This window comes from Helicoverpa zea, chromosome 16 (assembly GCF_022581195.2).
Source record: "Helicoverpa zea isolate HzStark_Cry1AcR chromosome 16, ilHelZeax1.1, whole genome shotgun sequence".
In the NCBI taxonomy this organism is placed as follows: domain Eukaryota; kingdom Metazoa; phylum Arthropoda; class Insecta; order Lepidoptera; family Noctuidae; genus Helicoverpa; species Helicoverpa zea.
In genome coordinates this window covers 7572065-7587033 of record NC_061467.1, presented here as the reverse complement: position 1 = coordinate 7587033, position 14969 = coordinate 7572065, and the positions used below count along the sequence as shown (strand labels likewise).

The following is a 14969-nucleotide window of genomic DNA, read 5'->3' as shown; positions in this document are numbered from 1 at the left end:
TCAGATTCTATGAGTTTTTGTCTAAGTGATGTGACAATTATGCTCAGCTCAGAGTTTGCTACCTTCGGTCTCCATGCTGCAGTCTTGGAAGCAAAAGAGCTTGTCTTGCAAGCAAAAGTGGAAATATTATAAGTTTCCTCACTACCTATGGTTCTGTCGGTCTGTCTCTGGCACAGTTCTTAAACGGACAAAAAGATGTAGATGCGGCTTTTTTGGTTGAAAGATGTTTTCCCAGGTGCGTCTCTTAATAAATTAGTTCGTCAATTTTCAAATTACCACCGATCTATAATTATTCACTTCAATCTGGTTTGTCTACACTATACCTACTCATTATATATTTTTAATGAATTACCGCATATGAGACGCACAAATTAACTACATAAATCCTTAAGTATTATATTCTTACGTCGGGTCTAAGTTGTGGTGGACACTGAAACGTTCGCGGTCTTGCCACGCCTCATGGACAAGGCCAGACTATTATAATAATATCGTGTAACATTATACAATACTTCAGCTAAACCACTGCCGCATCCTTGTTAAAAAATTGTAACTGGAATTCAGAATGTTCGGGCAATGTTCTTACACAATCTTTATGTAATCTTTCAAAATACTTCAAGCCTAATTAATTTAATGTTGGAATTTTGGCAATTTTGTACTTTTTTTCTTCTTCGTAATATTCTAAATGTAATCTGGACCTACTTTAAAATTAACACATAACATGATCATCGTCATTATATTGTATTCTTGTAGACAGGACAGTCATTTGTTTCAATAAAACTGCAAATTATTTCAATACAAAAATATTTATCAAAATCTACATGGAATTAAGACTAATCGATACACATACAAATTATAATCTAAGTTACAAATTTATTACGTAATATGTCGAACATGGCCTATATTATAATCGTTCTAATTGATCACAGTATCGGTAACTCGATATTTGCGGTACACCAATTATCGCAGAGATCGCTGACTGTACATTACCTTATTGGCGAATGAGTTTTGACTATATCTAGATTAATTCTAGAATACACTTACTATAAAAAAGATACAATCAATTTATATGAAGAGTTATATCGTTGAAAAAAGTTACTAACGTTTTCAGCGAGTAACAATTCTCTCAAGATGTATCAATAAATTCTCTTCCATAAATGATTAATTTAAGCTTATTTTTTACCTATAAAAGATCCCTGATGTTGTTAAATATACACAATTATGTCTAATGAAAACCGAAGTAACTTTCTTCTGTTGTCCGAATGCTGAATTCTATCATGTTTATTCGCAAAAAGAATCTACATACATCTAATGTAATTTGACCTTAGACTGAAAAGGGGGTAATTTAATCACAAATCTACAAAATTTACAATTGTATAGAATTCAGAAGTCGAAGCGTTAGTATTTGCACTATTCGTCGCGAAACCAGTCTTGTGCGGATCATTGTATGGTCTACTTTCCTTTGCCGAACGGGTTAGCATTGTCTTCAAAGGTGATTTTGGGAACAAATCCGCTTTCTCCTTCCACGCTGTACTCGACAGTCATGAGACGACCGTCGGGGAGAAGGACGCGGTATCCTCCGATGACCTTGCCTTGGGCATCTCCTGCTTCGTTAGCTCCGAAGTAGAGAGTTTTCTCTTGGTCTTCCACGTCGTATTTGTACTCGTACTGTGGATAAATGGTAGTGTTCATTAATCGCATCAAGATATAGCGTGGGTAGACATTTTTGAGTAGGTGTTCGAAGTAGGCTGAATACATGTCCCCAAAACAGAATTAAGTACAGACATGCTGACAAGCAGTGTCTCTAAAATGTCTGCCTTCAAAAATCTAAGTTGAGAAAGGGGCTTAGGTACTCGGTGGTTGGTGATATAAAATAAAAACGTATGTAGCACCGACTTAGTATGACGAAGAATTTATGAACTCGGGATCACGTAGTTTTTGCATAGGAAGTTATTCGAGGACAGTTTTAAAACATCTGGTCGAACACAGTTGCTTTCTCCTAAAGTGAAAATAAAACATACAAAATAAAGTGCATCTTCAGAAGAGGTTATTAACATAATTGGCGAAATCCTTTCTAGATAACATAATGTTATACAATTTCTTCTACGAGAATTAATTATTTTAAGTAAGTGTACGTAGAGTTAGGAAAACGAGTAAAACGAATCATAAGATAAAGTGCAATTGTAAAATATCTACAGATTTACAACAACGCACAAATAACGCGCTTCATTATTTATGATCGATCCGTGTTTTCCTACAACTTCGACTTCTATGTGAGTATATTTCTCAACTGCCTGCGAATCTTCAATTCAAGGATTAAAAGGCAGAGAATTCTTATAATTAAATAATTATAACCTTTACGAATAATTACACAACGTTCTATGCCATTAAATAATAAATATGCCTAACAATTAATATTTTTATAAACGCTAATTGGTGTAACAACGCTGTCCTTCTACATATTGATGTTACCGTGCCAAACTAGTATTTATTCATAGATAGAATATAAAATGAACTTATTTTTTATTCATATTTTCTTTAAGCATTTCGTAATATTGATACTCATATATATGGTATCTACACAATGTAATGACCTAACGCCTTCCTTTAACGTTACAAAACTATTTAATACTTATCTACTTCCAATTTATGTAATTTCACCATTTTCATCTATGAGCGAGCATGTCAGTGCATAAGTAGTTTTGCAAAACTCTGTTCTTATGCAAAGACGAAGTTGTAATGTAGAATAATTAAAATTTCTTGTAGACACAATTCACTTTGTAAAGTCTACGATTATGAGAACTGAAACGGCTGACTATGCGTTTGCATTATTCTTTAGTGCAAATATATACACGTGATTCAACTAGGTTTTTATTGTTAGTGTTTGCAATTAATCGAGATAAGCCGTATAACGCTCACAAAGACGCTTAAACGCAATTGCGTCCAATTAGTAGAGTTTGCGTTGCAAATGTTCACATCGTTAACATAATCGTTGGCAAGATGAGTCCGATAGTGCTCGGACGTGCTAGCAACTATACTTCAGTGCAGGCGAACAATACTATATCGATGGGATAAGGGCAGAGTATATGAATACGCATAAGGGCAGAGTATATGAATACGCATAAGGGCAGAGTATATGAATTGGGTGAACATGTTATAGCTTAATAGCTGTAGTTACGATCGAGGACGCGTTAACGTCAACTGTCTTGATGTGTTTATGCCTTGCTACTAGTGCCTTTTAATTTGAAGTCGACGTAACAAGCTTAAACTAAAATGTAGACAGAAATCATGAAATTAAAACATTATGTCTAATGACTTAACTTAATGGTCACTTAACAATTAGAGATAAGTAAAACGATACACTAAATAAAAGATACATAAATTGAATGATTAAAAACAGTTTCGCGCATACATCAACCCGAAAAAAATTGACGTAATCATTATTTTGATCTTTACGTTATCATTACATTTAGTCTTTGAGAATAATTGCTACGCTAATTTAGGTTCGGTAAAAAACCACGATCTTTTGAAAAAAATAAACATTATTTTGTCGTAAAACCTGATCAAAAATAATAACGTATCTTTGTAACGTATGTTTTTTGTAATAAAGCAGGAAAGATCATCATCATCCCCGAGCCTTTTTCCCAACTACGTTGGGGTCGGCTTCCAGTCTAACCAGATTCAGCTGAGTACCAGTGCTTTACAAGAAGCGACTGCCTATCTGACCTCCTCAACCCAGTTTCCCGGGCAACCCGATACCCCTTGGTTAGACTGGTGTCAGACTTACTGGAAAGAAAGCAGGAAAGATGAATTGACAAAATACATAGAACTTACTGTAGCTACATGTAGCAATTTAGACATAGGAACATTTTCACATAAACGTCCGATCAAGGAAATCAGCCGTTTACCTAATGAAATGAAACATTCAATAAAATAATCGACATTATTTGAGATACTTCCTTAAAAGAACCCCAAAGCAAGGTTGGAAAATAAATGGTTTTGCAAAAAAATCTCGCATCGCGTTAATAATATTAATGGTTTAACCGACCGGTTGCTTAAACAGCTGACGGTAAAATAACTCTAGTATGTACTATGTAAAATCCTATAAGGCAACGGTCGCTGGTCATGATCGCAAGAGTTCAGGTTCAATTCGATGTAGTCGGTCGGTGCTAGATTTCAAAATCGTTGAAATCTTTGCTTACGTCCTTATAATCTAAGAATAAAGGATTCATTTTGCAATACTTGGAGTGTGAACATCTAAAATACGAATTCTGAACCACATAAGTAGATTTCGTGAAAATGTATCAAACAAAAATAATGTAAGACAGACAATCTGACTAGTGGTGTCACTTCAATTGATTTAGAACAAATCGATTCTTACAGTAACTAATCGATCTTATTATTCTTTGTTATGAATATTAATGATTATTCAGCGTTTACAGAGGTCAATTATTGATGCTAATACCTGTTTATCTTATAATGAACTTTTGACAGCTATTGTTGTAAAAGAGTTATTGCCACTTAGGTGAGCGTGATAAAACAAAGATTTTTCCTTTTTAGAAGTTAATGTGTGTCATGTGCATTTTTCCAGCTAGATTTTTTTTGTCTTGTTAAATTTAAAAAAAAATACTTTTGGTTTTCTACTAAACTCTTCTGTCAATCTGGATAAACATTTGTTTGAAACTGATATTTAAGTTTAAAAGTAAGATATTTTTCAGAATTTCAGATTTAGTTTGTCTTTTGTCAAAAGTTTGGCAGCAATAAGAAACATTAACTGACTCTTGTCTACAAAGCAGAACAACAGGTGGTTTAAGCACAATGAAATCCCCAAAATAATTAGCTACACAATAAAGTTGTCACCGCAGCCTCTGCATCTAATTAACCACAGCCGAATACCTACATTGACGCATCCTTCGCTATTTACAGTTTATTGTTAGCTCGAATATGTCGTAATTTAACTTCTACTGACTTAAACTTGCCATAGTCGTAATGCCGTAGGTCAAAGGTATTCACGTTTTGTTTAAATTATTGCCAACGTACGATCATCCTTGCAGCATCTCGCTTATATGTTAAGGTAGACAACTTTTAGTTGTATAAAAACAACTATTATAGCATATAGTAATGTGGCTTTAATGACATTAGTTAAATTAACCGTAAGATGACGGATTATATAGTGCGTGAATTTAACTTAAATGTTTTCACGCTTCATGCAACTTGTGGAGAGATAATTGCTTTCGTTGCATGTTTTGAGGGTTTGCCTTTGATTCGGATATTTATGAAAATATAGGATGTATTTTTTATCATGTCGCCCATAAAAGGAAGGAAAAAGCTAGGCAGATGCTATTGCCTAAAATTTGAGATGGTCAAGCAATATGCCGTAATACTAGCCAACAGTTGGGCACGGATCTATTAACAAAAATATTTAATTTATAAAATTGAATTACTTAAAGATAAATTATTAATAGGTATTTTATTTAATACCTTCGAATTCTAAGATGTTTCCTACATATTTATTAGTAAATTCATGAGTGAGTATTTATTACTTTAACAATTTATCTTGTAGCAGCTGACAACATACTTGTAATATTCTCAGAATCAACTAGGACACAAATTCTATAAATAGCATTAAAATGTGAAGATGTTCTCTCATTGTCATTTCAAAGCGCACGACTCCTTATGTGGGCAAAACATTTATTCAATAACAATTAAAGACTCTTTGCTAAGGAGGAGAGAAAAAAACAATTGAACTTGCAATACTAGAATTATGCATAGTGAACCAATTAAAGATCGTAACATTGTGCGTATTGCTCTATATAGATAAAAGTATTTGTCTCAGCTATTCCTTATTCGTATTGGTTCTAAAAGAATTCAAATTATGATCATTGTTTTTTTATCTCACAGGTGTCATCTGCAAAGCGCCATTGAGATACCTTAAATTATGCTGAGGATTCAAATACCTCCATAAAGAGTGCAAGTGCTTGAATTAAAATATTCTATGTGGCCTAAATGGGGTTAAAAAGTTTAACAAGGTTTTAAGTGACAAATAAACATGATCTTATTAAAGCTATCTATGGAAGTATGTAGTTAGCATTAATATCCAAGTTATTACTGATGTTTATAGAGAAACAAGTTTAAGTTTATTGAAGTAAGGAGGCTCATTATCTAAATCGCTTTTCTACTTCTTTAATTATAGATACAGATGTTGTCATGTAGGTACTTTTTGGACGTTATGACTTAAACTGCCTATGACTTAATATACCTAACTTTTGGCCGTATTGGCAAAAGCCTACGGGGCCTCATATGGATTCCGATGATACGACTAGAGCTTTGCCTTAGACTTTCCTTCCGGAATTTTCGATCGAAAAAATAGTAAGGGAAAAATAAAAAACTGTTTAACTTACTGGCATGGGTGGGTATTCCTGTTCCTGCGGCGCAGGCGCTCCTGCCGCTTGCCTTACGCTCACGCACACCACCACTAGCGCACATACTAACCACTTTGTTGACGTCATCTGTAAAAGAAAATACAATAAATATTTCGTAAAATATTCAGACTGTGTCAATACAATGGAGAATAAAATTACTAGCTGAGATGTCATCATAACGTAAAACCTCCTTAGACGGCAGCTCGCCAATATGCTACGCCCTCATGCCCCTTCTTTAGAACCTGCCCGTTAAAAAAAAACTCCAACGAATCAAGATCAGTCGGATTGGTCTTGATTTCTCATCCTCTCTTTTATGATATCTGAAAAAATCCCATAAAAGATCACGCAGGTTATGACAGGAGAGAACCCCCGGGCTACGTTAGATTTACCTAACAATTGTTATTTATTGCTAGGAAAAGCGACTTTCAGTGAGTTACGGGGGTGATCGGGAAGCGATTACAGATCATTTTGGCTTTTGTGACCTTTGTGTTCAAATATTACGAGCAGGATATTGTAAGTGCTTGTCGCCCGAAGGATTCTTAACAACCATTACCGAATGGCTTCCTTGATGAAAGATTTCACAAACCATGTAACCTAAACTTTTTCTATGTTGTCGGTGAACTTGAGTCCAATTGAAGCTTTTTCTATGTTGTCGGTGAACTTGAGTCCAATTGAAGCTTTTTGTATGTTGTCGGTGAACTTGAGTCCAATTGAAGCTTTTTCAAGTAGACGTCAATTCGTTCGATTTCGTTACGAAATGAAAGCTTTTTCAGTAAATTACTATACATTGTAAAAGCTTGAGGTCTATTCCAAATCCTGCTTATTAGCATATTAATATACTTATTAATTCAGCAAATATCTAATTATTTACTCAATGTACGATAATTGCCGTTATATACCGCAGTCGTGTTACGTGTATTATTTAAATATTATAATGATTAATTTTAATTATAATTGCGATGTCCAGTTTCATGAGCATTTATCATTTCCGTGGATTCTTCAATTAAGACAATAAGTCATTAATAAGCTAACGTGGGTAATCTTTGAAAGAATGTCAGCTACCAATGTTTAGGAGCTTCGTAAACCTATCGTAGTAAATTTACAAGTGGAATAAATAGTATGTATTAATTGGTATAAATGACCTACCATCTTATGTCTAAACAAATAAATATAATATATTTTATACATTTCATTATTAAGAAATAGTAGATAAACAATATTTAACTTTTGCAAATTAAGTAAAACGATCGAATAAGCTCTCAAAGATAGAAGTTACTTACAACAGACACTTAGTAATAGGGAGAGACTGCATAATCCGGATCTTAGAATTTTCCCATTATTTAAATAGGGCCAGTTACAAAGGAATAAAAACCTAGATAATTGTAAGATATCGATGGTACCTACAGATTAAACACCTCGTTATCGACTCAGCTATGGAGTGACAATTACTGTTATTATCGTTCAGTTTTATGTTTTTGTAACACGCACGCTTTGTGGCCTTTCCCACACGCCTGATAATTAAGTAAATAGTTACTACATACTTAGCTTCGACTTTTTATTTTGGGCATATTTCCGTTTGTATTAGGAAAGCTCGAATCTTTATTGTCGAAAAAAGTGACACTGTTTAGATACTTACGAGATTCTTACGAGTATTTAGATTAAAAACTGGCCAAGGAGACAATGGGCAGACGCACTTTTAGGTGTAACTTTTAGGTCCTCGTCAAAAAAGATTGGATGATCATTTATCCATTCAAGCTTCTTAAGTCATTAGTCAGCGTTAAGGTACAGTCAGCACCAAAAGTCGATGAACAGAATCAACATGACAAAACACCTGTTCACAATAAAATGCCATAAGTTATAGTCGCAACTAGAAAACAAAATAGACTGTACACCAGAAACTTACAAAAGTCGTTAAACACGAGTATTTCAAAAGTATCTGTGCACTAGTATTCCTAAAGTCGCTGTACACCATCAATCCAAATGTCGCTGAACATCATTGTATCAAAAGTCACTAAACAGCAGTAAATACAAAATTAGGTTAACAAAGTATATTCTTAATGTTGCCGTGTGTTAATGTACTTTTGACGCTTATGTTGTTCAGCTACTTTTGGGACAGTACTTGCTTGACCTTAATAATGTATGTTAACACATTAGTATCTATTTCAATAATTTTAATAATTATTTTGGAAATACACTCTTTTGCAAAAAAAGCGGGCACCTATGCGAAATCTTAGTTTTAAGGACTTTACGTGTATTTCAAAGGGTTTTAATGATTGTAGTATGTTTCTAGCATCAAAAGGGTTAGCCAAGCATGCGTGAGAGTGTATTCTAAATTTGAATTTTGTAAAATTGCTAGGAAATTGGTTAAACCTTGTTTTGGACTAATTGCTGACAGAAAGTTCGTCGGTGTTTTGAAAAGTTTTTGAAGTGATTTTCAGAAAACTGATAATGCAGTCTTAATTAATGTACCTTTTTGTTAGATCAAAACATTTTTGAAAAACTATGCGTATTTGATAAAATTTTCACCTGCTCTAAATGGGCTATACTGATGATAGATGGCAATGTTAAGAGTTTCGGTATTTTAGTGTAAAGCGTTCTTCTGTTTAGATATTATACCCACGTGTTTTAAAATATCGCTTTTTCATAATTAAACACTATTTAGAGGAGTATCAGTACATTGGGCTGCGACAAAACCAATTTAAAGTATGCAGTGCCGATCGCAACTCGTCTCCTATCGTACTTTGACATTAAAAAATACCAAATTTTGTGATAAATGTTAAAATTAACCACATGAAAAATGATGAGGAGGGTTTAAGCTATCTAAGTTAGTCTAATTATCGCCGCGTTGAAGCTCTCCATAACTCCATAGGTATCGGGTTACTAAACGATGATTTCGCTGAAAGGGAGTCAAGAATTCAAAGGTATTGACCAAACGTATGTTTCTTAAGAAATGAGCAGATAGCCAATTATTGTTATGATTTAAGCAGGAAAGTGCTGTAGATGCTAGGAAATCTCGGTGCAGGCAAGTTTATTTAATAAAATGTCAGTGGGATGAAAACACGCTATTTGAACGCTCAGACTCATAGATCTTCGGAGGTCTACGGAGTTTCCCAAGAGACTAGGTTGTTTGAAAATCAGTGATTACGAGAGCTTAAGACCTCGTGCTCACAGTCTATGCGCTATTTTCTGTATTTTGTAGAATTTCAAGATTTTTAAAAATGTCATAGTACGATAGGAGACGAGTTGCGATCGGCACTGCTTACTTTAAATTGGTTTTGTCGCAGCCCAATGTACTGATACTCCTCTAAATAGTGTTTAATTATGAAAAAGCGATATTTTAAAACACGTGGGTATAATATCTAAACAGAAGAACGCTTTACACTAAAATACCGAAACTCTTAACATTGCCATCTATCATCAGTATAGCCCATTTAGAGCAGGTGAAAATTTTATCAAATACGCATAGTTTTTCAAAAATGTTTTGATCTAACAAAAAGGTACATTAATTAAGACTGCATTATCAGTTTTCTGAAAATCACTTCAAAAACTTTTCAAAACACCGACGAACTTTCTGTCAGCAATTAGTCCAAAACAAGGTTTAACCAATTTCTTAGCAATTTTACAAAATTCAAATTTAGAATACACTCTCACGCATGCTTGGCTAACCCTTTTGATGCTAGAAACATACTACAATCATTAAAACCCTTTGAAATACACGTAAAGTCCTTAAAACTAAGATTTCGCATAGGTGCCCGCTTTTTTTGCAAAAGAGTGTATTTCCAAAATAATTATTAAAATTATTGAAATAGATACTAATGTGTTAACATACATTATTAAGGTCAAGCAAGTACTGTCCCAAAAGTAGCTGAACAACATAAGCGTCAAAAGTACATTAACACACGGCAACATTAAGAATATACTTTGTTAACCTAATTTTGTATTTACTGCTGTTTAGTGACTTTTGATACAATGATGTTCAGCGACATTTGGATTGATGGTGTACAGCGACTTTAGGAATACTAGTGCACAGATACTTTTGAAATACTCGTGTTTAACGACTTTTGTAAGTTTCTGGTGTACAGTCTATTTTGTTTCCTAGTTGCGATTATAACTTATGGCATTTTATTGTGAACAGGTGTTTTGTCATGTTGATTCTGTTCATCGACTTTTGGTGCTGACTGTACCTGCGACGCTGCGTGCAGATAAAGATTTAAAATATTCAGAAATTAGATGCTACCAGGTATCATGGAATTCTTTGCGGTTTTGGACCATCAAGGAAAAAACCGAATCTTTTTAAAATCGTGATACAAAAAGGCGCTATTATTGTGTTCTCTAAGATTTAAAACGAAAACGACTTCGAGATCGTTTGTTTTCGATACAAAAAAGAAGAATGTTGATTTATACAAACTACTTCCATAAACAGATGTCCACTTCGGTATTTATTTTTATCGATAAGTATTCTGTTTCAAAGGATGCAGAATTAGTTTTTTAAATCTGTTCTTTTTTTATAAATCACTTTTACTTTGATAAACGGCGGGACCAAAGAGTTTAAACCTTCGCACGAAACCTAAGATATCGTAAAACAATTTCACTTCATTTTAATAAATCCATAATTAGGCACTGACAAAAAGGCTAATTACCATAAACAATACCTGATAGGGAACATTGGCGGCAATCTGCATAAAACATTGACGCAGGTATGCCAATAATTGAGATTTGTCTGGCCTCGCGTGATCGATTCCTGTGGGGAATTGCTTTGTCTTGTCGCGTCGCAATCTCTTGCGGACGTGTGATTGCGCACTTATTCGACACTTTTTGTACGTGAAAAGCCAAGGAAAATTCGCTGTGACTTTGAACATTTCGTTGGCAAAGATAATGAATTGTGTGAATGATTGAGCCGGGCGTAGCTATGGGAATGATCAATTTGTGACGATGTTACGAAAAATATAAAAGTCGTGAACCTGTAGATTTTGCTAGACTAACAGAACCCTCGTCAGCGAACGGTTCTTTTTCTGTCTGTACAAACCAACAGTTGTGTATAGTTTCTAATGATATAACAAATATGTATTTTACGAAAAGAGAACTTTTTTAAAGAGATGCTAAGTTCTCATTCCCTAAGTACAAACGCAACACTTGTAAAGAATGAGATAAATCGGTCAGGTTATTGTGGTGTATTCGTGTGTAGGTTAATTATAACTTATCAACCGATTAAAATGAAAGCGGTACAAGACCCAAGTCTACTTAATAATTAACCTATAATGTCGGCTCAATAGTTGCTGACACAATACAGTACCACTGATTATATCTTTAGTCACTTATCTGGTTATCTTTCACATGACAATTGAAGTTTACTTTTATTTCACGACCTTCAAAGTCGTGAAATCTCATACACATAAAAATTCCATTTAAGTTTTGTTCCGAAAATTATGAGCATTCTTTCTCATAGTTGGAGTCGTTAACTGTTTTGGCGGTCCTTGCTCTCAATAAACAATATTAGTTGAAAAATCCCATGGAACACAATTTTGTAATCACGTGTGTGATCGGTCGATGCTAACAAACAAATTTTATTGTCATTAGAATTTCTAGGTTTACGCGCACTGCGCGTGCGACTCGATCGTTTACATAGCTTTACAAGTAATTTTGGTTTACTACCTAACGAAAAATACAACTATAATTTAGCATTTTGTACATTTGGATACACTGCCTATCTCAGTGTGTCAGCAGCTATTTAGATAGCATGTTAGTTTGTATGAAAGGAATACTGGTGTAACTTTGTATTACAATGGTAAAAGTGCAACATCTAAGATTTGCATAATATGAGTATGGCCCTTCATAAGCTAATTAGATAACCATAAGAATTGGGATCCGCGTTATACAACAACAGACGTTGAGAAATTCGTTACATCGAAGGTTCAAGAGACTTAAAAATGGGCGAGCGATAAATGAGTTTTTTTTTCATACATTGAAACATTTATGTATGTATCGACAAATCTGAATCGATTGCTAATCGTCTATCCATCAGCTGTCTGCGATATTTTTTTATGTGGAACGCACTTTATGCTCCGGTTAAACCGTGGGAAATGCTACTGTATCAGGGCCCTCCAGTATCTGTGCTAGGAAGAAATGGCAAAGGTGACGACATTGCATTTTCGCAGTTGCTTGCTCAGTTACCAAAGCTAATGGTATGCAGTAAATCAATATTGTAATGCGTATATTCACACGTTTTTTCATAACGAAACAATTGATTTTCATGTCAGTGCGCCACTGATAAAATTCTAAGATAATTGGTAGTAATTTGCGGTTGACAGTGGATCGGCTGATGAAGGTAATTCAGGGTTCCTGAATCCTAAATCCTTTTTTAGCTATTTTAGGAGAATATCATATCTGAGATAAACTTAGGTATATTATACTTGCGTACTAGACTTAATATTGATATACCTAACAGTTAAATGTCTAATTAGAATTGCAAAAATAAAATTAATACAACTGGGATGTAATAAGAATGCATAATAATTGTAATGAATAAACATATTGTTACAATTATTGTATGAAATAACAAAAAATAATTGCTCTGTGTTCATACGTTAACATAAATAAAGACGTTAGGTGTTTAACTTAGCATGTTGTCCCCAATAATTAATTAAGCCTATCAAATGACCCTATTTTTGGTTCTCGCAATAATAGTGATCAAGATGTTAGAGAAGATCCGTCTTTACCTACAGGGCCGTTTTCGTGATTAAAATAGAAAACCGTTTCTATGGAAAATACAAAAAATATTTGAGCTTACGTTTTACGAAAGTTTCAAAAAATGTTAGGGGTTATCAAGGTATTTAATGAATTCATTAGGGGGTTTGTTATTTAAACGGGGATTTCTTTACCTATCCTTATTTGTAAAAAGCTCTCGTAACTCCAGTCTAACGTAAGTAAGTAGATCCTTCGATAAGGACGAAGTTACAGGACAGAAGCATACGCCTTTGATGGAAACTCACCTTAGAAGGAATGTTCACAAAAATAGCACGACACTGCACACAACTTGTAACAATCGGTACCGGTGACAATGATCGTTGTTTAGCGTGCAAAGCTGACTGGTGGCGCGCCCCGGTACCGTCCGCGTCTTATATACGCACCCCACGGCTCCCCGACTCAGCGAAGATGCCGCAATGTCGCCCTATCGTGATGGATGTCCCTCCAAACGTACGGATCTCGGTTCTGATAGTACATCGATAACCGTGACTAAATATCACCGTTTCAAGTAACGTATGTATCGATTCACACACGTTGATATGGCGATACTCGATTGCCGTACATTGCTGGTTTACGTGCCCTAAGTTTTCGTAAACTTGTTACCCATACTTCAATGAATTGTAGGTACTTCATCGCGTGATCGAACTTCACCGAACTTTAAGTTTTCGTAACACGTGTGATACGGGCTTTTGTTGGCATTGTACCGGTAATTATTTCATAATGTGATGACTTTTTCGTCTGCCTCCTCAGTTATAAACCAATTAAAATACCAAATTAAGTGACCGTGAACCTTTGTTTTAATTATTTAAAATCTTTGTTGCATTGGTCTTAATCCAACTCTCATTATCTTATTTGCGTTTATCGTAATCTCCTACTAGTTCTGATGTTTTAGAATTGCTAATGTCATGCCGTTCATACCTCAATTGTAACCAATTTTTTTATCATAATTGTATACATTTTTGACCTAATGTAATTCAGTATTCCCCCCTATTTCCATATTGTACTACGTGTACCAATAAAGTAGACAATACCCATGTTGTATTTACGAGATTGATACTATTACCTATGTTTCTTATAATAAGTAACTGATATTTATATAGTTCATACAATAAATCTCATGTAGCTCTCTGCATCGCAAAATTTTTCAACTAATAAGAACCTAGATAAGAATTTTGTGCAATTTTCAACTGATGCACAAACCAGAAGCAACTTCTGCTCACATTGATTTTATCTCCATTTTAACAAGGAAACTGTTGTAACATCTTTGTTCATATCGGTGTATCACAAGGAGTGCCGCGATAACGTTCATATACAAGTCTAAATAAAATAGAAGGAACGAGTTAGCGTGGTTTACAATACGCCAGTATTATGCCGAAAGTACAATATAGTTCGTTATACTAAGTAGGGCATATCATCTTCCTTGTAGTTATCCTTGCTGCATCAAGCGGTGAAAGCGCCTATCTGTCAAACGCTCATGATGAGGAAGTGCTTCATATGTGTAAGCCTTTAAGTATATCCTTTCGCACGCTCCTAAAATATTGTAGACTTAGATGATTATGCAAGAAAACAATACTTATGTCAGATGATTTGTGAAAATATAGTAAAACTTATCCATTTATGCAAAAATGGTTACGTTGCTGTAACTTCTGTGAAATATTACCTCATTATTTTAAATAAGCATTTTGGATCTAAATTTATTCCTAAAAGAAAAATTTCATTCCATTGGACTGGATCTAAATTTATCAAAATGTGAAATTTTTGTTCCTGACATCCCGGACAGACAGACAGTCATATCAAAATTTAATG

At 34.4% G+C, this 14969-nt stretch overlaps 2 protein-coding genes across 2 annotated transcripts in view; one reads left to right on the top strand and one right to left on the bottom strand.

Annotated features, from left to right (window-relative positions):
- The window catches only part of LOC124637507 (probable ATP-dependent DNA helicase HFM1), a 36605-nt gene that overhangs the window by 8278 nt on the left and 13358 nt on the right, over nt 1–14969 (top strand). The window lies entirely within an intron of this gene.
- LOC124637360 (cuticle protein 10.9-like) lies at nt 785–13525 on the bottom strand. The gene is made up of 3 exons (XM_047173749.1): nt 13409–13525; nt 6399–6506; nt 785–1665 (listed from the first exon to the last, which is right to left on the bottom strand). Exons 2-3 carry the CDS (start codon nt 6504–6506, stop codon nt 1450–1452), a joined length of 324 nt encoding a protein of 107 aa, XP_047029705.1. The 5' UTR covers nt 13409–13525; the 3' UTR covers nt 785–1449.